This window comes from Canis lupus, chromosome 5 (genome assembly GCF_003254725.2).
Source record: "Canis lupus dingo isolate Sandy chromosome 5, ASM325472v2, whole genome shotgun sequence".
Lineage (NCBI taxonomy): Eukaryota > Metazoa > Chordata > Mammalia > Carnivora > Canidae > Canis > Canis lupus.
This window is the reverse complement of record NC_064247.1, coordinates 66,928,478-66,951,779: the sequence shown is the minus strand read 5'-3', so window position 1 is coordinate 66,951,779 and position 23,302 is coordinate 66,928,478. Positions and strand designations below refer to the sequence as shown.

The window sequence follows — 23,302 nt, the reverse complement described above, 5'->3', positions numbered from 1 at the left end:
CACGGCCGCATCCCCGGAGCGCGGCGGCGGGAGCGTGGGAACCGGGCGGCGGCGCCGAAGGCGGGCGGCGGGCTGGGCGCGCGGCGGCAGGTAGGCGGCGGGCTCCGGCCTCCTGGTCCCGGCTCTCCCTCCCGAGCCCAGGCCCGCAGGCCAGGCGCGGAGCGCGGGCGGCGGGCCCCCCGGCGGCTGATGCTTGCCCCTCCAAAATCCCATTTTTCTTAAAAGTCTGGCTTGCGTGGAAGCCCCAGGATGGCCTTTCTCAGGAGGGGGAGGACCGACCTCTTTACTGCAAGACCTGCCCTCCGGTCCCGCCCAAGTCCTGCTGCCCGGAGGAGCGCTTGGGAAGCGCCCAGTGACCACCGGGGTGGTGAGCTAGCTTGCGCAGCGGGGCGCCCTCCGCACCCATCCGACCCCAGGGGTCCCTGCCCAGAGAGCCCTAGCCCTGCAGGGCTCACAGCTAAAAGGCATTTGGGCGTAAAATGCGCCCCAAGGCAAAGGGGAGACTTTCCCGTTTGAGGTATGTTGCTTACCCCAGGGCTGTGGAGTGCTTGCTGGATGGAGAGACTGGAGGCTGAATGTTCCAGAATTTAAACTGTCCTTTCAACCTGTAGGGGGATGTAACATACTTTTTTTTTTTTTTTTAAACCCGAGTTAGGAGCTGGTCCTGAAATGAAGGTTCTGAGCATGCCCTTTGAGATTATGGGAGGCTCTTCCAAGAAAAGAATTGAGAGTGGTTCAGTCATTTCAGAAAGACTAAGGCCAAAGTGACAAATAACTTTGATGCTTTTGGTTTAGGGGTGGAGGACTTGGGGCTGTGTGGCCACCAGGCAAATACCTCCCCGCCCCACCTCGGGGCCCTGAGAGGTGTGGGTGGTGAGTCTTGCACCTCCTAGGCACATCCTGGAATCCGGCTTGGGTGGGGGCAGGGCAGCTTTTTATCACCTCCCGCCTGGGAAGCTGATTCCTGGGACCCATTTATTGGGATGCAGATTAGCTCCAGATAGGACTTGGCCCTTAAAGAGAATGATTATCTAAAAATCAAGGAAGAGGAAGTTATAAACATGTGACCAGGCTTATGAATTTTTTTCTGGCTTGACATTTGACGGGATTAATGGGTTAGCCTTCACTAAATCATTGTGGGTCATGGAGCTAGAATCTTAGGCTTGTATTGCCACTTAGAATCTTAGAGGTGCTTTCCATGAAGATTCAGGTGGGACTGGCCATGTGCTTAGATCTTGTAACGTGACCTTGGCTTTTCTCTGCAGAGCGAGCAAAATAAGAGTCTGCTGGGGTGCCTGGGGGTCAGGGTGCCCTTCTGGGCTTCAGTGTTAACTCCTGTGAGCAGGCCGGCTGGATTAGATGGTTTCTAAAGTATTGTCCAGTTTTCCTATTCTGTGATTCACTCTTCCTATCCATGCCCTCTCTCTTTTCTCATTTCCTGTCCTTATAAATCACCAAGACAGTTGTCCTTAACAATTCTGGGGGTCATGAGTGCCTTAGAAATCTTGATAAGAAGGTGTTGACCCACTTTCTAGAAAAATGCCCATACAAACAAAATCTTGCTTTTTATTTTCAGGAGGCTCCCGGAGCGCGGACTCTGGTTTATAAACCTCGTGCTAAGAGGGTGAATAAAGTCCTAATAAGTGGGCACATTTCATTGAATTGACAGATCCGCAGACACCACCGCTTCTGTTGTGGCCTCTCTCACCCTCCTCCTGCACACAGCTCACTCCTCAAGGGAGGCGAGATTCTCCTGTCTTTCCTCCAGGAAGGCCTGCAGGAATCAGTACTGTGCTAGGTTATCTTCTGGGGCATGTTTCCTTTCTCTCACCAGGTGTTCCTCCTAAATCTTTTTTTTTTTTTTTATGATTTTATTTATTTATTTGAGAGAGAGAGAGGCAGAGATAGTGACAGAGCATGAGTAGGGAGGAGAGGGAGAAGCAGGCTCCCCACTGAGCAGGGAGCCCAACATGAAGATCCACCCGGGACCCTGGGATCACGACTTGAGCCAAAGGCAGACACTCAACTGGCTGAGCCACCCAGGCTCTGCCCTCCTAAATCTGTACTTCTTATTTATAAGCACAAGGGGCTGTTTTGGAATTCTGGGATGCTTGAGGTGCATTCAGTTTGCAGGTGAGGAGAGCCTCAGAGAGGTTCTGGTGGTTTTCCCAAGGCCTAGCTGGAGAAAAGCCTTTGCTGGGTCTGCATTTTCCAAATCCAAGTCCAATTCCTATTCCACCCCCCGCTTCACCCCATTTACGCCCACCTGTGGGCATGGAAAAGTCACATTTGGCATTTGGGACTCTCCTTCTCCCCAGGACCTGGGCCCCCTTTCCAATCCCACACCTGTAGGGAGGCTGGTTTCTTGCTTCATGGACCAGCATGGCTCTGGATGTGACCGTATTCTTGGGGACATTATGTCTTGTCAATACTGATTATTTCACACCTATTTGCCCAAAGAGGTCACACTTTAATCAGAAGAATAGAAATGCCTTTTTTTTTTTTTTGGTGGGCGTCTGTCCAACTGTCTAGGGGATTTCCACCCCTGTTCTTGTAAATGTGGGCTGTGATTCGATACGGCATGATTATTCTTTTTCTCTTTGCTGTTGGGAAAGCTGCCTCTTCTGGCAACAGTGTTCTTTTAGAGGATGTCTTTGGGTACCCTGGTGAGGTCCCCAAATCCTGGTGCCTTCTGGAAGAGTCTAGCCCAGCTGACTTTGCTTTGTCCTATGGCCCCAGTTGATCTTCCTTTTTGTTCCAATTGGTTGTAAGGGTTCCTGAGCAAGAAAGTTGGGGCAATAGCATCTGTTAGAATCTTTTCAGGTCCAGGCATGGCCTCAGGTGCTTCATATGCATCCTCTGAACCTTCACCACAAGGATGCCCAGTACTGATAGTTACTCTAGGGCTTCAGTCCCCCTGGCTCGCACTCCCAAGGTTAAATCATGATTCAGGGTCACCCAGCTGGGAGATGGTGGGTCTCAAGGGGACTCCAGCTCTGTCTCATTCACAAACTCTTGCTCTTATCATTAACCCAGCTTTGAGGGAATAATCTAGAAGGGCTATCTTTGAGGATCTCCTTTTTTGGAGCACACAGATGTCGTATTTGCCAATAGACACGGGTCAGACTGGGCATCAAGTGATAGAGTTGGCTCTGAGAGTGATGAGCTGCTTATTAAAGGACCTGGAACTGCAAAAGTGATTATTCCCCACGTCATGCTAAAAATGGAATGGTGCTCTTAGACGTGGCTGTGTTTGTCCGGAATGGAGCAAGGGGCGAAGGGTGGAAGCAGAACCAGCCAGAACCTTAGGACAGGTGGGTATATGGTGCAGGGCAGCTGCAGATGCCCCGCAGAGTCTCAGTTTTCAGGACTAAGAGGGCCCAGGGAAGCATGCTCTTCCCACGGCAGGTGGCTCAGGGTCCTGGGGTCTGTGGATTTCCCCCTAGGCTAGCACCTGTGTTGCAGCCCTCTAATCATGCTGTCAGCAATTCTGGACTCCCAAGTACATGGGGTGCTATGATTAATGAGACGATATTTGTAATTTCACAGAACGTGTTTTTTTCTTTCCAAGGATGTGTGACCGGAACGGTGGCCGGCGGCTTCGGCAGTGGTTGATTGAGCAGATTGACAGCAACATGTACCCGGGGCTGATTTGGGAAAATGATGAGAAGAGCATGTTCAGGATCCCTTGGAAACATGCTGGCAAGCAAGATTATAACCAGGAAGTGGATGCATCCATTTTTAAGGTACAGACTGGAACTCCTATCCCACATCACCAGCACTTGCTGTCTTCCCTTCGGGCCCACGGAGGCGTTGAGTGACATCTTTCTCCTTTGCTTGAAAAGCCATCTAATTTTGTTAAACAAACATAGATTGAGTGCTGAATGTGTCTCCACACACCTGTTGTGTGACTGAACCCCTTTGAGGTCAGTTGGCGGCTGTCGTTGGCATTTCCCCGGCAGGGGGTATCCAGGGCTCTTCCCCACCTACCCTTTCTTTTGCATGAGGCTGACAGTCAGGGAGAGAGAGGACTTCTGCAAGGCCCTGAGACCAAGACCTTTACCCTCCCCGGGTTACCATCTAAATTCCATTACGAATTCTAGGAAGGGCATAATAAGTCTTTGTACTTTCAAAGTTATTACTTCTGCCTGGCAATATAGCGTCAGCTCAGACAAGAGAGACACCATCTGTCATTGCTTCCGGGGCCGGGTCATGTGGGGTGTCCTGAACCTGCAGCAGAGGTCTAAGAATAGTCTTCCTTCCCCTGAGAATAAGAAGTGCCCAAGCATGGAGAGGCTTGCTGTTTACCAGCAGCTCTGAGCAAGAGAGCTCACTGTGTGCCAGGCCTGACCCACATGTTTGTTTCTCCTCTTGCGTGCTCCTCTACAGTAGGTGCTGTTCTTTTCCTGTCCAGGCACCAAGGGACAAGGGGCTTGTCCGAGATCTCATAGCTCTTGGGCCGTGGAGCCAGGTAGCCCTACCATGAGCCCATGCTCCTAACCCTAAGTGCCAACCAGCAGAGGTTTCTTGCCATTCCACCAACATTCAGGCAGAGGAGCAGGAGTGAGGGCAGCCCAGCTGGGTTGTCAGAGTCCCCTGTGGATTATTGTCACCTGCAGGCTTCTCTGAGGCTCCAGGAATGCAGCTCCCCCACCTGGGGTGATTTGGATCCCTGGGTCATGGTGAGCCCTGGCTTCTGCGATGGCAAACAGATGCACCACAGTTGGCTCAGAGCCCCTCTAGTTCTGCGGGCATTCAGGGTCCAGGGAGGGGAGAGTGGGTGAGGATGAGGGAGGGCGGGGCAGGCTGAGTTGTAGAAGGGTGGGCATTGGCCCCCAGACTGTGGTGAGGGAGGGAGCACAGGTGTGCAGGACCCCAAGCAGCACTGGATGACTGAGGATGGCAATCCTCTGATCCAAATGAACAAAAATCTTGGAAGATCATGCCTTGGCCCCAGAGTGGAGCACAAGTAGGTCACAGCTGGCTTCAGAGGTGTTTTGGCCCTTCCGGTCTCTGTGTAGCATTTGCAGTGGGCTCCACGTTTCTGTTACAATTCTGTTATATCTCTGATCCAGGGTCACAGAACTCTTTGGTCAGTTACCAGCTTTCTCCGTGGAGAGTGGACACATGTAGACAGTTTGTACTCACTCACCTTCATGGGGCCCTGTGTAGCCCGAGTGTCCAGCAGATTTCTTCTCATCAGGGAACCCAGGTCCAGAGCCTGGGTCCTGCCAGGATTTGTAGTGTTACTGTTTGCTCCTTTATCATTCTTGGTGATGCTGTGGATGCCTCTTTTGTAGAGGCATTTTGCCTTTGGCATCAGTATGAACCTCTCTTGGGAAAGACTCCAGCTAAATTTGAGCAGTGCCCAAGGTCCACAGGGTCCACTGGGAATTCTAGGTGATAGATGGCTACGGGCCCGAGCTCCTCAGCCCTGGCATCACTGACACCTAGGGCCAGGTAGTTCCTTCTTGTGGGGCCATCCTGGGATCTGCAGCGTGCTTGGCAGCACGCCTGCCCTCAAGCCGGTAGTTTTTGCCCCCTCCTCACTGAGAACCTCTTGGGTTGCTGATGATGACCAGGATGAATGGACATAAGCAGATGTGTGGGGTGCTGAGGGCTCGGTTTGTGAGTGACCATCAATGAAACCTCCAGGAGGGGATAGAGGCTGGGCCAGTAGGTGGCCTGTCCCTGCCTGTGGCTCTTGGTGGCCATGCAAGGCTTCTCCTTTCACCCTGCTCCCTGTTTCAACTTAGGCTCTAGGGGTAATGAAATAAAGCCAGCCCCAGATTTATACGTCTTATGCAATGCTCTCCATGGCCGTTTCAACAGTGTTGAGAAAAATGTGCAAGATTCCCAATGCTTCCGTTCATTACGCAGTCGCTCAGTGTGGCAATCTGAAAGGAGCCCACAATCTCAGCAGGAGCGGGGTGGGAGGGAGATGTGGGTGCCCCCCAGGGCTGGTGGCCACGGGGAGGGTGGCACACTGGTGAGAAATGGGGGAAGAACCCACGTGGCGCTCCTCAGAGTCTTGCCAGCTGGCTGCTATCCTCTGAGGGCGGATCCCTGCGATGCCCAGACGCACCTTTGCTGGGGCAAGAGCCCACAGTCAGGCCTTGGGTGGATGGAGCCAGCTTATGGGTTTTCTGGTTAAGTAGAGAACCTTTAGTTTGGGCCACAGAAAACCTTTCAAAAATCTGTGAGTTAAGAAAATTTAGTGGAGCGTAAGAAGCCATTAATACCAGAGGATTCTTCACCGTCTGCAGGTGTGATTGTGTGGCCAGCCTCACTGTGTAAGCCGGAGACAGGGGTTGAAAAAGACTGAGCTCATTTTGTACCATCCCTGAGTATATGGAGACCCTCATACCCACTCGTACTTGTTTTTAAAAAAGTACTTTACATCCTTTTCGTAAAGCCGATGGTCATATCTCTCGTTGACCAGCATTGTGATGGGCCTAAATGATCTACAACTTACTTAGTAGTACAGGTATTTCAAAATCAGTAGGCCTTTGAGGAAAAAAAAATAGCATTTGATTTTTTTTTTTTTAAGATTTTATTTATTTATTCATGAGAGACAAAGAGAGGGACAGAGACACAGGCAGAGGGAGAAGCAGGCTCCAATGCAGAACTCGATCCCGGGATTCCGGGATTCTGGGATCACAACCTGAGCCGAAGGCAGATGCTCAACCACTGAGCCACCCAGGTGCTCCACATTTGATTTTTAAAACACGAGATGAGACAATAACGTTCGGTCAGGAGTCATCCATGGCCACAGGTTTACTGCTGGCTGCTGAGCGCCAGGGCAGGGTGGAGACTGGCCAGCGGTGGTGGACTCTGGAATCGCTCCGTTCCCTCTGGTGTTAGCTTGAGAAGCGTCTTGACAGATCATGCAGCTAAGCTGATATTTTAGAGCCAGCCAGAGAGCCCCTGAAAGGGCCCAGGGCAGTGCTGGAAGCAAAGTACCTGATGCCGACCCCCGGCACCTCCCAACCACAGGGTCCCCGCTTTGCTCTGTGGCATCCTGCCTTTCTTCATGGGTGAGTGTGAGCCCCTGATGGAGGACAGGGCAGTAGGCCCAGCTGATCCTAACATTGCCTCTGAACCTAAGCTCTTCAAGGCCCACTTGTTTTTTTTTGTTTTTTTTTTCAAGGCCCACTTGTAATGTGGGTTATTACCCAGTGGTTCGCCAAGTGGGGTGGTGTGGGGGAGTGTGTTGCAAGTTTACCTCCTCAGGGTGCACTTGGCAATGCCTGGAGACATTCTTGATTGCCACAACCGGCATCTCGTGTGCCAGGGATACTCCTAGACATTCAACCGCACACAGGATGGCTTCACCCCAAGGTATGATCCAACCCCTGGTATCAGTAGTTCTGAGCTAGAGAAACTGATTTAACATAACAGAACTTTGAAATTAATGTTCAGTGTGAATGTGGTTTGCCTTCCTTGAAAAAAATAAATGCACACATGGTCTGCGATGCAGTTAAAGTGCTGCAGTTAAAGACTGGCAGGGACTGGAAGCCCTTTACCTCAGAGGGAGGTTTGTGTCTGTGTCAAAGAAGGGGGTGATGCTTCTGTGCACCAACAGGAACATTGCCCCATTTGCCTCCAGCAGTGCTACAGGGTCTAAGCTCAGGGCATCCACAGAGGGGATGTGTGGGGAAGGAGGCCTGGACTGTGAGAGATGGAGCTGGGGTGTCACAGAGTTCCTGCAAGTGTGGCTCCCTGGTCGCCCACCAGCCCCAGGGATGCTGGCTGAGGATAGTTTCCCAGATCTAACCCATGCTTACGGATGAGAATCTCAGGGCTTGGGGCCCAAGGATCTGTGTTTCTTGAGCTCCCGGGGCACTGGTGCAGGCTTTGAGCTCCAGGACACTGGCTGCAGTGGAACTCTGAACTGGATCACCTTGGGAAGACTTGCATCTTCCTGAGTGGTGCTGAGGATTCGAATCCTCCAGCCCTTGTATTAGCATTGGCTACCGGGTGGCTCTGATTTTGTCTGCTACCCAAAGTTTTAACCTGACAGCACTAAGCTCCCGCGCCCCCCTCCATTGGTGTGTCTGGATTCCAATTTTGAAATCTTGAAACTAAGCCCATTCATGTGTTTGTCTGCTTTTTTCTTTTCTTTCTTTTTTTTTTTTTTTTTTTTTTTTTTAGTTCTGCCCCATTCTGCACTGTGGCTTTTATAGGTTTCCAGCTTTGAATGTCTGGTCCTCGTTGAGACTGTGAGGTTTGGAGAGGTCAAGAACAGCTGTGCAAAACCGAGAGAGGCAGAAAACATTTCGTTGTCTTTCAAACAGGGCCCTGGCAGTGGGGCAGGGAAGGTTCGAATACAAGCCAAAATGCAAAACACAATGTCTATTAAAAGTAGCAGGGCCTGGATGACCACAGTCAGACTTCTTGCAACTGTTCCCTTTTCATGCTAAATTTTAGCTAGGGGTTGATTTGAAAAAGCAACAAATTGTTCTTTATTTTGAACACTGTAGTTGAAACCATGTGCGACTTCCTCTTTATACTAGCTGGCCTCAGGCTCCTCCTGGCCCTCGGGTCCACGGGCTCCACAGGGGGCAGATCCTAGACATGTGTGTGTGGAGGAGCCAGGGGCAGGGGCTGGATTCTGGCTCAGCTGGATGACCTGGGGGCAGGCAGGGGGGGTGGGCCTTCTGGCCCAGGTCTTCTCAAGACTGAGGTGTTTGAGCCCTGCAAGTCCTGGAATGAGAGCCAATGCCCAGAGACAACTGTCAGGACTGTGAGCATGTGCTGGTCCTGACCACGGCCGTGGCCATCTGTGGTTGGGCAGGGCAGCTGCCTATCTCATGTGTTCCTTTCTTTTCCTCAGGCCTGGGCAGTTTTCAAAGGGAAATTTAAGGAAGGAGACAAAGCTGAACCAGCCACTTGGAAGACAAGGCTACGCTGTGCTTTGAACAAGAGCCCAGATTTTGAGGAAGTGACAGACCGGTCCCAGCTGGACATCTCTGAGCCATACAAAGTTTACCGGATTGTCCCCGAGGAGGAGCAAAAATGTAATTATCCATGGCAGGCGCTGAGCCCAGCAGAGGCTGGCCAGCCTGCAGCCCCCCACCAGAGAGCCTGGGTCTGGGGTGGAAGGCCCGTCCTCTCCTCTGCATAAGCAGATCTTGAGAGCTCTTTGCCCTGACCTCAGCCGCTGTCCTCTGGTCAGGTGGCAGCTCCCAGTGGACAGAGAGGCTATGCCCGTGGAGGAAAGGATGGGGGGGGGTTCGAGGGTGGCCTCTTGCTGCTCACCTTCCCTGCCATCAGACGGGAGCCCATTGTGGAACACCCCCCCACTCGCCCCCAGGCACAATGGCAGTGTCAGCAGGAGCAAGCATCCTGGGCAGGGTGGATGGATGAGGAATTCCTTCTGTTTCCTAGTGCTGCCCAGAGGGGGCTAGGGGATGGTATAGGGGACAAAAAGTCAGTGGGTGGATGGATTGATGATAAGGATTGAGGGTGAAGGTCTTGAACACGTTTGGGGATGGTGGCACCGCTGGCTTCATTGCCAGGGAGCAGACACGCTTCAGCACATGGTTAGATCCTGATCCCTACTCGGGAGCTCTGGGATGTGATGATTTGCATGGGTGTTCTAGCTCCAGAATCCCGATAGCAGTTGTGAGGGGATTAAAACAGGAGGCTCCTGCCTCACGAGCCACTGCCCAGCTTCCACACCCTGGTCAGACGTTGAACCTCAGCCAGGAGGCAGTGGGCTCAGGTCGGGCTCCAGAACCCTTTGCAGAGTGGCCCTGACACGACAGCTCATTACCGTCCCTGGTTTAGAACATTCTTCAGACACACTGATTAGCCATGAGATGTAGCAACCAGACCACATCAGCCTAATCACTTTCTTCTCCCAAGCTTTTTAGTAGCCCAGGGTGCCTAGAGAGGCAGAGCCCCCAGTCTCTCTGGCGCTGTGCAGACATTCTGAATTTGAGCTCTTCCTACTGGGCGAAGGTTGAAAATGTTGACTGAGAATTAAAAAAAAAAAAAAACAAAAACTAAAATTGTGACTCTTCCAAATCTGTAGTGAGCGTGGTTCAGAATCCCTTAGCTCTTTCCCCTGGAAGGACAGAGATTTTGTGGCCAAGGATGTGGCTTGGATGATATACCGTCCATGGGCCCAGCCTATGGACATCCCACCCTGGCGAGCCACTATAGTTTGGGAGGGGGGGTGTTTCTGAGGTGCTGGTTGTCTGTAGTTTCATTGTGTGTAAATCAGCACCTGACTCAGTTGGAACCCTGAAACCCAGGTAGTCAGTAGTGAGTCAAACAAACTGACCTTCCCCTGGACAATCAGGTGACCTTGACAGGGAGGTCTCATAGGCAATGCTCTGGGGAGGGGGGGGGGAGGCAGGGGAGCAGGGGCATCTCTCCATCCTCCCTCCAAGTCCTGGATAATTTTTCATCAACACAAAATGACTTGTGATTTGAGGGAATGGAGAAGTTTCTCTTCGTCCCCCACCCCCAGGATCGGCCAAGCCTGAACTGGCAGGTGAGCCCAGCTTGTTTATAGCATGGGGTGCGGCCAGCATCACCTGCCAGGATGGATGTTAGAGAAGCAGCAGGTTCTCAGGCGGCAGAGGGACGCTGCATTTGCATAATGTCTAAATGGACCCACTCTGCTCTGTAGTTGAGTGGTTTGCAAGCTACACCGGGGGTGCCCCCTCTACCCCTTACTTCCCCCACCAGCAGCTTCTAGCGAATTCTCGAGTCTGTCAAAGTAGAATCAAGATTCAGTCAGGATGGAACAATGGGTCAGTTAGGTGTTTGTTAGTTACAAAACCTGGCACACTGATCCCTTGATAAGGCGGATCTCTGGCCTGGGGGTGATGCATGGGGAGGACACGAGCCTGGTGTGGGGTGCTTGCTGTGGGGCCACTGTGTGCCTGTAGGCCATGCCTGATGGAGCCTGTTATCCTGGTGCGCTGTGCATGTGTGCCTGGTGTGTGCACTCAGATGCACGCTGTATATTTGGAAAGGCCACAGAGACATTTCCTGTCAATTAACTTTAAAAAATGACTCCAATCTGCACACACATTTTGCCAGGAAATCTTTGAGTATCTTCAAACAGCCTGGCTTGTAAATGTAACCCATATGGGTGGTGAACGCCTGGTGTGAAGCATGTCTGATAGGAACTCATTTTCCATCTCAGCAAATGGGGCCCCGGCCACACCACCATCCTTGTCCTCTGAGTTAGAAGCAACAAAACCGACTTCTCCCTTTGACTTTGCCAATCAGACAACTAAAGCAGCGGGAAAAAATGTCTAGGCCTTTTCCAAACCAGGGAAGACACTCACTGACTTTTCTTTCTTTCCCTTTCTTTCTTTCTTTCTTTCTTTCTTTCTTTCTTTCTTTCTTTCTTTCTTTCTTTCTTTCTTTCTTTCTTTTCTCTTTCTTTCTTTCTCTTTCTTTTCTCTCCCTTCCTTCCTTCCTTCCTTCCTTCCTTCCTTCCTTCCTTCCTTCCTTCCTTCCTTCCTTCCTTCCTTCCTTCTTTTATTTCTTTCAACTCAGCATTAAAGCAAACAAAACCCCCAAAACACTGATTATGGCCTTGATGATAGCTATGATGCCACAGTGCCATTTGTCATGTGTCTGTCCAATTTTTCACAGGCAAATTAGGCATGGCGACTCCTGGCTGTGTGAGCGAGATCACTGAGATGGAGTGTGGTCGTTCTGAAATCGATGAGCTCATCAAAGAGGTAAGGTCCAGCCCTGGCTGCAGAAGCCGTGTGGGTTTTGGTGAGGGGCGGCATCTCTCCTGCCCTGGCAGGGCATCCAGAGCCCATGGGCTCTCTCAGGAAGCACCTCTCCACCGTCTGGCCAGCCCCTTCACCTCGTTCCCCAACTTCATCCCAAGGGTCGGGCTGAGCAACTTGTTCTGTGCCGCTGACATTTGCTCCAGCTGTAAATGTGTCCTATTTTAAACTTTTTGAATGGCAGTCATAAAAAATGCATCATGTATTCACTTGGCTTCTTAGGCAGGCCACAGTGAATAAATGTAAACTTGCCTTGCAGTTTGGGATTGTCTGTATGACTTGGATAATTGATGGTGCTAGTTCTCACTGCAGGTGAGCTGCCTGTCTTACAATCTGCAGCTGGTAGGCCTTGTCGGATTGGAAAGGCTTGTAATCACACTCGTTAGAATTGTATGTAAACTCATAGTTAATAGGCTATAAGTAAAGGCTTAATGGGGTCTCCTTAAGGCAAAACACGTGGGTTTTTGGTTACCGGTTTTAGCTATACAGGTACCCTTTTCTGTTAACATCAGCCTCTTCCCTCTGTTTTTATGGCTATTACCAGGTGTACATTGCATAGCTAAAATAATCCCACACGGTTCTTATAAAAAGTGGTATGGGTGCTATAGAAGTTCTTCCTAATACTCACATGGCGATAGCAGAATTTTTAGGAGTAGCTGGGATGTCAGTGAATGCAGATAACAACATGCAGCCTACCCTAAGCGGCCTGAGGCTTCTGCGGATGGCAGATGTTGAGTTTCTGGGTGGTCTCTGGCAGCAGACCAAGTGAATTCCTGGCTTCATGTCTCCAGCAACATCCCATTTTCTGTACAAGGCTTTTTTTTGCTGACTCGGCTAAGAGAGTGAGGTGGTTGGGTTGGCACAACAGGATCCCAAGAAAAGCAGATTTCAAAATGTTTGCTGATCAGATTTATCAGCATCCATTAAGGAATGGGTCAGAGGTTGAAAGTCCAGAGGTGGAGTGTTAAGCAGGACTCGCGAAGTCATGGCAGAGTTTGTTCAGCGCCACTGTTCATGGGTGTCCCAGAACCTGTCTGCTTCTCGGACATCGGGGCAGCTGGGTGACCTGGCTGTTTTGTTTTGCATCAGGTGGTTTCACAGAAAGGCCATAAGCTTTCTAGGGGTCCTGCGGAGGCTTGTAATTCAGCCACATAGCTTGATTGCTAAGCCTGCTGGATTTGTCTTGGATCTTTCAAGATGCAAAGTAATATTTTTCTTTTGTCGTGGGATAAAGGGGACTGTATGGCTCTGGTTAAGTCTAAACCAACCCCAGAGTCCCACCCTGGAAGTGCAGTGACCACAGTGCTCCTCTGTCTCGCCCCTGTTCTGCAGCCCTCTGTGGACGATTACATGGGGGTGGTCAAAAGGAGCCCTTCCCCGCCGGAGGCCTGTAGGAACCAGCTCCTCTCAGACTGGTGGGTGCAGCAGCCCAGTGCAGGTAAGGATGGGAGTTCAGGAGCCGCCCCCCTTCCCACATGGGGCGGGGGGAGACTGGGGCTTATTTGAGTGGTTTACAGTGTTCACTCCTTTCTGCCTTCAGGCAGCCGGGGGCAGATAGGGCCATGGTACTACGTGATCCCTATTTTATTGAAGGTAACTGAGCCCAGAGAGGTACCCCTGGTTGCCATCACCACTGCCTCTTAGGAAGGCCCACAGACCCTTTCCCTAGGGGCGGTCTGCTTGCCCCCATGCTCCTGTGGCTGTGGCAAGCCCTACCTAGGCCAGAGGGGAGAAGGGGCTCTCAGCTGCACTTGACCTCACCACACGGGCCTGCCAGCTATTCTCTTAGATCATTAGGGACCCTTGGAGCCGAGGGGAGGCCAGGGCCAGGTCGGTGCAGCCACTCACTTGGAGCCCTGGATATGAATCCCATGGGGGGAGGTTGTGTACCTGATTTGAGACTCAGCCCACTCATCTTATGGGAACACTAGGACTTGTCCCAAGGGGTCACGGGGCCTGAATGAGGCATTCATGTATCACTTAGCTTCTGATGCCACCTCCCTCACACCCGCTCACTTTCCACTATGTGACCCTCCTCCGTGAGTGCGGGTTTCTGTGTTTGCTCTCTCAGCCTCTTTCTGCTGCTGTTACTCTGCAGGAGATTAGGAGGTGACTCTGGCCCAACTGGCTTCATAGCCCACCAGGCTATGGGGGGCAGGTTTGTGTCCAGGGCCCCAGGAGAGCCCCCTCTCCCTGCACTGTGATGGCCCCTCAAGGAAAGTGAGCTCAGGGCCCCAGGGCCCCTCCTGCAGATGGGGCCTGGCTGGTGGGCACGCAGCCTAGTAGTATTTCTAGAGCAGGCCTTGGGGTGGGAGGAGATGTGGGCTGAGAGCGTCACACTGACACTTGGTCAGAAATCCCACAGCACAGAGGACGCTTCCTCCTCCTCTTTGCTGGTTGAGTTGAGGTCTGGTTTATAAAACATAGGTTACCGTGCTGGGGGGTGGGAAATCCCAAAGTCCGCAGAAGCCTGTGGCTTTTAAAGAAACTTCTGGAGAAGGGAACATTTGAGCCAGTTCTCCTCCCCTCACCCCCCAACACGACTGCGTCTGAATTTGCTCTTCTCTTTCTCTGGCAGGCCTCCCACTAGTGACGGGGTACACTGCCTATGATGCGCACCATTCAGGTACGGAGGTGCTCTGGGTGGGTTGGCAGAGTGGGGCATGGGCACTCTCCAAGGCAGAGCTCAAAGGACCTGCAGTGGGCTTGCAAGGGTCCAGGACGAGCCGATCTAGTGTCAAAAGTCAGGACCCCAAGTCCTCCTCCTCTGTTGGAGAAAGCAAGGGCCTAGCCTTCTTGAGGACCAACTCAAGATTGGACCAACAAATAGATCCAAAGGGCTCTTTTGCATAACTATGCAGGAGCAAGAGCATATGGACAGCTCATCACCAGCTCTGCCCCTCTTATGTGACCCCAGGCAGAGTGATGGACCTACTCAGAACCTCACTGGTGTATGGTGAGGATTAACTGTAGCGTGATTAAAATTTTCTGGTAGGGATGTCATTGGTCAACAAACATCACCAGTGTCTGTCACCAGCATCCATTTCCTTGACTCTCTTCCACACTCAAGTTCATAATACCAATTAATGGTAATGATGGGGATGATGATTGTGATGATGGTGTTGGTGGGTGGGGATGATAATGGTGTGGTGGTGGTGGTGAAGATGGTGACGATGATGATGGTGGCTGACATTATTGAATGCTGACTAGGTGCCAGAATCAGTGCTGAGACTTTCATGGCCACGTCTCATTATACCTTCCATCACTCATAGACAAGTGCTGTTACTGTTCCCACTTCAAGGCTCAGAAGCCCTGGGTCACACAGCTTATGGGCTGCAGAGCTAGGATATAGCCTCGGACTATCCCATCCATGCTTCTGTCCCTTATAGGTGGAGATGGCCTCTGTGGCACATTTTTGTCTCATTATGCTGGAGACTCAGATGTCCTGCCAGTGGCCCCTGGAATTTGCATTCTGGCTCACTGACAGTGTCTTTAGAGCAAAGGAAACTGGTGTGTTCCCCAACAGCTGCGGGTCTGTGAGAAGTGAACAGCCTTAATCATCAGGATGGGCCACAGGACATTAGGTCTGGGGGACCAGAGGCCTTTTGGTGCAGAGAGGGAAATGGGGCTCAGACAGGTGTCTGAACTGAGGCCCAAATGGAACAAGTATTTGGGGTGGTGGAGGCAGGTTCTCACCCAGGCAAGAAAATGACAGAGAAGCGATGTTCCTATTCATAGCACTCCTATCACTGCACAGCAGCCCCACAAGCAGGGGACTGTCACAACTCTGGCCTCCAAGATGTGGGAACCTAGGCTTACAGGTAAAATTGCTGGTCAGGGTCACCCTGCTAGCGAGCAGGTTGCTGGGTTCAAAGCCAGGCACCTGGCTGCAGCCAGCACACACAGCAGCGGCCCCGCTCAGGGAGGCCCTGGCTCACGGGGTCAGGCCTCTGACCTAGTCAGCTCTGGGTTGTGGCCTGGGGAGTCTGCTGACCAGTGCTTTCTGGGTTTGGGGGGGAGCGGGGTGCAGGGCTGAGGCATCTGGGTGAGGAGGAAGTGTGCTCAGTTGCTCCAGAGCTGTCGAAGCACACAGTGAGTGAAGCAACCCACAGCACTGCTTCATGCAAAGAAAATCCTACAACACTTTTCTAGAAGTTGTGAACTTTGATGCTTCTGTTTAGGTCACACCCCCCCCCCCAACCTGTGTAATTAAGTCGATGGCAGGGGTCCCCTGTTCTCAGTGCTGCAGGGGCGAGATAATGAGCGAACAGGCGGGTGAAGGGTGGTGGGAGTGCCGGACTCCTCTGTGAAGTGGAAAGGCCCCTGCCCCTGGGTTCTTCAGTGCTATTTGGTGCCCAATGGACTTCAGACGCTGCCAGCCTCAGTTTCCCCATCTTCCTGGGGAGATCAGAAGTCTCAATCTTTATGTGAAAGCTTCCCAAGTGAAATGTTGACCACAACTCTGGATTAACAACACCCCACTGCCCTGGTGGATCTAAATGTGCCCATGGCTGCGCTCTCAACTGTGTTCACGATGTTTGGGGGGGCAGGCAGCATTTGAAATCAGACAGTGGGGCTCAGTGCTAAAGAACCCAGACGTGGAACGGGCGTGCTGCGCTCTTAACTGTGCGCTCTCAACTGTGTTCACGATGTTTGGGGGGGCAGGCAGCATTTGAAATCAGACAGTGGGGCTCAGTGCTAAAGAACCCAGACGTGGAACGGGCGTGCTGGGGAAACGAGTGAGTCTGGTCTCCCCCACTTAGCAGTTGTGCCATCAGAGCAGATGCCTTAACCTGTCTATGCCTGTTTCCTTACCTGGGAAATGGGTATAATAATGAGGAGCCTCTACCTCATTAAATGTGTGGGTAGGTATAGCACGTGAGGACAGCTCCTGGTATATGCTGCATAGACCAGGAATTAGGATCTAGAACTTCAGGAGTCTCATCTACACAGCTAGCTTCTTGTCCTGTTACCCTGATTTATGTAGTAGTAGCTGCTGGTGCGGTGCTTACATGTGCTAAGCACAAACGTGAGCTCATGCAGTCCTCAGCCACCTGAGGGGTTGGGTCCTGCTATTCTCTTCTTTGCTGATGGGGAGATTGAGGCACAGAGTGATGAAACTGCTTGCCCCGGGTCCCACAGTTGGGCTCCCATGTCAGGACATCTCTGCTCCTGGCATTGTTGCTTTGCTGCCACTGTGGTGAGGCCGTCCCCCAGTGGGCAGGTGGCTGTTGGGGAGGCAGGACAGGTCGCAGTTGGCTGCTGAGACTTGCAGAAGGGCTGGCTGGAGTTACGTGGTGATCTCAGTGGTGGCTTCTCCGTGGGCCTCTGCTGCTTTTACCTCTTGGGTGCAGTGGTCCTCACTCAGGCCCTTCCAGCTCAAACCTTCCCCAAGCTAAGCTGCCCTGTGGCACTGGGGTCACCAGGATGGCCTCCCCCAGGCATCTGTGGAACACTGCCGCTCCCAAGGGAGCAGTTCACGGGCCCAGAGGTGGTGGTAGGAAGAAAGCCTTGGCAGTGGCAGAGCGGAGGTGCAGAATGGTGACAGAGTCATCCAGAGTGTTTCCTTCACTGGGACAAAGTTCATGCAGTTGTTGTGGAGTGAAGGAAGTGGAGTGTGTCATCAGGAGATGCAGATGTTACAGACTTGGCACAGTGGGCAGGGTGGTGAACAGGGCATAACCAGACGTGTGGTCAGATGCTGGCGTTGCCACTTACAGCCAGGTGACTCCCCACCGCCCCCCCCGGGCCTCCCACATGTCACATGAATCAGATCGGAACACCTGAAGCTCCCAACCCTGCGTGATTCTAGAATGCCATTTAACTCCAAATGGAAGAACATGGAGCCTGTGAACAGTAGCGGGAGTCTTATTCTTTGAGCAAATTATTTTTAAGCAGAGCCCAGTGGGAGGGTCCAAGGAATTATAGGTACATAGCAGCATTAACCCAGGTGACCACCCAATATGTCTGCCCCTGACAGTTGTGTGGGTGGTGCACTGCACAACTCTAGGGGTCACCATGGATTTGGGCAGCTCACAGTTTGTGTGGCTCCAAGGGGGCATCCCAGGACAGATCTAGGACACTTAGAAGGTGCCCCAAACTCATCAAGTTCACTGATAGTGCATGTAGTTCTTACAGTTTAAGGATATTAAAATGCAGATTTCGCTGGGACTGTCCTGGAAGTTAGCTGTTGTCTTCATTCCTTCCCTAGCTTAAAGGTTCCCAAACTTCAGTCACTTGAACCACACGTTTTGCAGTGGGTTTTCATATCTTGATACCACCTGTACTACTATTAACATTCTTTTCACTAAGTGTCACTTTTTAAGACTTATTTTAAATGGAGACCATCTATGCCTGTAAAAGGTGAACCAGTGCCACTTGCTATAAGTAGGAATTTAGAGGTCAAAGCACTGTTCAGAAATTCTGGTCCGATGACACCACCTGCCCGAGGCTGAGAGACCCATTTTCTCCCTTTGTTTAAAAAGGAGTCGGTCAGGGTTTGCTGCGAAGGATCCATCAGCACCAAGCTGAGGCTGCTTCTTGAGGTGACCTGAGCCTGAGAGAATATTGAAAACGGAATAATAGTATTTCCGTGTACTTCATGTTGGGTCCCTGCCACCCGCCCTCAATCCTAAACGTAGCGGATTCAGGGAAACACTGGCTTAATTTGAACATTTTTCAGACTCTTCCAAGAACAGGTTTAGATGAAGGGTTTGGGGGAGAGTTAGGATTTAAAATGCAAGGAACCCCAGGGGGACTGTGAATTTGTCAAGAAAAAGATCGCGTCTCTATATATTTCCTAACCTGGAGTCCTGATCTAGCATTCGCGTCTGTTACGAGTTAGGGAGTGGGCCACATTGTTGCAGAGCATGGAAAACCGTGTATACGGTGTGTCCTGTGTGTGTGTGTTATAGGACCTTGTCTACCAGAATCACGCAGTAGCTGGGAGATGGAGCGATTTCACTAACTTCTAAATTGTACGGGTCATTGTGACCTTTGCCAGAGAGTGGAGAGCGCCATAGTGGTTTTTATATTGAGTCATTGGTTTCCGTAGCCCTTCTGTGTATTCATTCATACTTGTAAAAACTTTATTTCTAGAAGGAGTGCATGAGGTCCCAGGCACACAAGCAGTTACCACCCCCCACACACTGGTGGGGAGCAAGAAAAGACCTGGTGGGGAGGCCCCTTCCCTGCAGCCCCTGACCTGCGCCCCTCCTTCCTGCAGCTTTCTCCCAGATGGTCATCAGCTTCTACTACGGGGGCAAGCTGGTGGGCCAGACCACCACCACCTGCCCCGAGGGCTGCCGCCTGTCCCTGAGCCAGCCAGGCCTGCCCAGTGCCAAGCTGTACAGTCCCGAGGGCCTGGAGCTGGTGCGCTTCCCACCAGCGGACGCCATCCCCAGCGAGCGGCAGCGGCAGGTGACGCGGAAGCTGTTCGGGCACCTGGAGCGCGGCGTGCTCCTGCACAGCAGCCGGCAGGGCGTGCTTGTCAGGCGGCTGTGTCAGGGCCGCGTGTTCTGCAGCGGCAACGCCGTGGTGTGCAAGGACAGGCCCAACAAGCTGGAGCGTGACGAGGTGGTCAAGGTCTTCGACACCAGCCAGTTCTTCCGAGGTCGGTACCGCTGCAACCTGCTGCCCTGCACCTTCGCTATCACGCCCCCTTCCTTGGCACAGCAGGGGTGTCCCCCTGGGTCCAGTCCTGGGCTGTGCATTCTTGCTGAACCATCCTGGGGAACCTCTTTGAGCCCTGCCTTCATGCCTGCCGGGAGGATTAAGGACCCTAGCATCTTGCAGCTCCCTTGTGAACTGTCCCAGGTCCTGGGAGCTGGTTAGAAATGCAGAGGCCACGCCCCAGCTTGCAAGTCCCCAGGGATCCATGTGGCACATTCTGGGACACGGTGACCTTGTACCTTGTCCTTGGACGATGCTGGCACACAGAAATGGCATGCATGAGCTGCTGTTGTTCTGTGGGGCATACATAGGATTAGCATCTCGCCCTGTGTTCCTCCTAGAAGGTCAGGGTGGCTGCAATCAGGCAGGCCACCTCCCTACCCTGTGTCCGCTCTCTGTTCCTCCACCTGTAACAGCATCGGCCTCCAGCTCGGGTCAGGTCTCCTGCCACCCGGCCTGCAAACTCCCGAGGGAGGCAGGTGGCTTCCCTGGAGAAGGAGCCCTGCAGAGGGTGGGCCAAGTGGCCTGAGCTCAGGTGTGAAAGCCCCGAGGCGCCCACTGGGGCAGAGGATAGATGGACAGCGCCCCTTCCTTGTCTTTCCAGAGCTGCAGCAGTTCTATAACCACCAGAGTCGGCTTCCCGACAGCAGGGTGGTGCTGTGCTTCGGAGAAGAGTTTCCAGATATGACCCCCTTGCGCTCCAAACTCATTCTGGTGCAGGTAAGAACGGGCAGCTTCGGGCTGCCATCTCCGAGCCCCCATGTCAGGACTCCACTTATCCCTGGGCTGGAGAACAGGCAGTAGGGGCAGGGGACTCCACCTGTGGGCCGAGGCAGGCCTGGGGAGACCTCAAGTGGAGCTAGTAGATTCTTGCCACCTCCGAACCATCTTCTCATGTTCTGGGACTCACAATCTGTGTTCTCCCCTTGCCCTTTATTTTTTTTTTTAAGATTTATTTATTCATGAGACACACACAGAGAGGGGCAGAGGCACAGGCAGCGGGAGAAGCAGGCTCCATGCAGGGAGCCCGATGTGGGACGCAATCCCGGGACCATGGGATCACGCCCTGAGCTGAAGGCAGATGCTCAACCACTGAGCCACCCAGGCATCCCTCCCCTTGCCTTTTTTTAATTCAAAACCCCCTAGCAAGATTCTACCTTTCTAGCCACGTTCAACTGACTCAGGGTCTGAGAGACAGATAAGGCTTTGCAAGCCCTTACGCAATCTAGTCCAGAAGTTCCACTCTAATGGTGGAATTCTGGACACTGGCTGCTACCAGTTGGGGACTGCATTGGGACTGTACATAGGAGTCTTTGCAGGAATATCACTTACCCTTTCCGTGCACCTGCCTATTTGGGCCTCATTCACTGGGGACTCCTGGGGCAGTTCTCAATGATAGCTTTGGACTGGGTAATGAGAGGATATGGCTAGAGTCAGAGACCATCCCAGCGGACTTCCCACCTCCATGTCTGACTGTGCCCCTCCGTCTAGATCGAGCAGCTCTACGCCCGGCAGCTGGTGGAAGAAGCTGGGAAGAGCTGTGGCGCCAGCTCGATGGTGCAGCCTCCCGAGGAATCCCAGCCAGACCAGGTCTTCCGGATGTTTCCAGACATCTGTGCCTCACACCAGAGACCTTTTTTCAGAGAAAACCAGCAGATCACGGTTTAAGCCTCTCCTGGGCACCCCATTCTGCCCATGCCTCATGTTTCATTATTACAATTACTGTTGTAATTATTTAAAGATGTGGATCCCTCTGACCTGGGGCGGGATGCTTCACTCTGCTCTTAATTTAGTAAGGGCATTCCCCGAGGACTTGACGTTTAAAAACAGTCGCGTCACACTTCTACTTTGAAACCTGCACCAAATGATCTGGATGCTGTAACTATAATCTGTGATTCAAACATTTATTTCCCTGCATTTCCCCTAATTATCATTAGTTGCCAGATTCTCTCAGCGTTCAGAGATAAATGATCTTTCCAAAGACTTGGCATTCAATTCTCCTAGCCCATAGCTGCTTCCGGGGAAAAAGATTTGAAATCTCAGATCAGCTTGTCAGAACAAGGCTGCTTTTTTTGTCTTTACCTTGTGTTAGAGCTATAGATAGATGATTTCATATGCTTGATTCGATGTGGAGTGCCTTTACTGTGAAGCATGTTAATAAGATTTTTTAGAAATACTTAGATAACAGCCTCTCTTTAGCAAGTGAGAGCAGAACGCCAGGCTTGTTAGAGGAATGTATGTCCCTCCCAGGACACGTTGCCAGAGGGCGTGTCCAGCACCAGACGAACTGGTGTGTTCTCACCTTCCGACCATGACAATTTTCCCTCTGGGCCTTACTGCCAGGAAGCTTATAGCTAAATTTTTTTCATTTCTGTAATTAAATCATCCCTGATACTTTGCTCTTTTCTTCTAAATGGTTTTGACCTGTTTAAAAAATATTCATACTTTTACTTGTCCTATTTCACATGTCCTATTGTAAACTGCTTTGAATTTTTTTTTTTTTTTATCAAGTGAGCAGGCTATAAACCACAAACGCAAAAAGTAATTGTAGATTGTGCCTTCGATTCAGTGAACCCATAGACCAGCTGGTGGTGTTGAGCATGTGGTGGGTGTGGCTCGGGTGGATTGGAGGATGTGGGTGAGAGGCATGAGCTTCTCACCACTACCCTGGTCCTGGGGTGGACAGTGGCAGGGATGGTGTCTGGTGTCTTCTCCCTCCCTAGGACTCCTTGAAGTGCCAGATGGCCTCAGGTCATACTGAATTCTCTTCAGAGGGGTCCTGTGCTGGGACTCAGGTTATTTCCTAGCAACCTTTAAGATACAGCGACTACCCCGAAATATGTCAAAATGGCAAGGGCAGGTCAGCCTTCCCACCGACCTTGTCTTATGCATATAACACATCTCCACGACTGCTCTAAAACCACTTTCATGATTAAAAAGCACTTGAACATTTTTTTCTGGGGGGGGGGCGGGGGGAGTTGTATTTAGCTATGTTGGGGATTAGGGTGCCCCTTCCCTGGCTGTGTGTCCTGTGTGCTGTGCAGGAACTGGTGGAGGCTGGCCAGCCAGGGTGAGCATAGAGCAGCAGCAGGTGCCCACTGTGTGGCAGGGGTGGGAGGAGCCAGTTCCATCTTCAGTATGGACAGCAGGCAGGGTAGGGGAGGCCCTGCTGCTTTCCCTCCATTCTCAGTGGGGTGGGGAGAAGAGCCTTGGCCTCATTCTTTCTCCTTTATAACCCAGCAGCAGCCTTACTGGCTGCCACCACCCTGGCTCAGTCTCACTGTGAAAGGGCAGGAAGGGGCCTTACCTGTCAACACCACTTTGCCATGTGGGAGAAGCTGGGGTTTGTGGGCCCCAACTTAGCCAGCCTGGCAGCCTAGTAACCATGGGTCCCTAATTTCAAATCCAATGCCCGTTCCCTTTCCCCATGGCCACTTTCATGAAGGTGATGTAGGCGTCGCGTGTGTAGCAAGACTCCATCATCCTGGGTCCCTCGGGTAGTGTTTGATTCCACCTGCAAACATAGGGAAATTCAACAAAAGTGGCTTTTCCTCTTTAGCCAACAAAGCCAGCATCACATTATCAAGGATAACAGGTCTGTTTTCTAAAAGTATGTCGGAGAACAGTGGGTTTCGGTGTCTAGCTCAAACAAATGGTAAAGCATTTATCTTGAATATGCTAAATGAATATTTATTTTTGTATCCATTTAAAATGTATATTGATCTTTTTTGTTCTTTATTTTAATAAAGTGCTTTTTAAAAAGCTGATTCGTGCTTTGTGTTTTGTTAAAGTTACTGTAAAATATTTCATCATTTTTACCTGATTCTGGGTCCTTTAAGGGGGAATTGAAACACAGTGCCACG

General features: G+C 51.7%; 1 protein-coding gene across 2 annotated transcripts; it reads left to right on the top strand.

The window, feature by feature from the left end:
* IRF8 (interferon regulatory factor 8) lies at positions 1-23,206 on the top strand. 2 transcript variants are annotated; one of them, XM_025427039.3, is made up of 9 exons: positions 1-90; positions 3,572-3,746; positions 8,837-9,020; positions 11,623-11,711; positions 13,101-13,206; positions 14,347-14,394; positions 18,994-19,380; positions 20,044-20,159; positions 20,931-23,206. In XM_025427039.3, exons 2-9 carry the CDS (start codon positions 3,573-3,575, stop codon positions 21,105-21,107), a joined length of 1,281 nt encoding a protein of 426 aa, XP_025282824.1. In that variant the 5' UTR covers positions 1-90; position 3,572; the 3' UTR covers positions 21,108-23,206. The 2 variants fall into 2 exon arrangements, with proteins under 2 accessions (XP_025282824.1, XP_035572423.2); XM_035716530.2 differs by lacking the exon at positions 1-90 and adding an exon at positions 376-517.
* Positions 23,207-23,302: the final 96 nt, after the last annotated feature.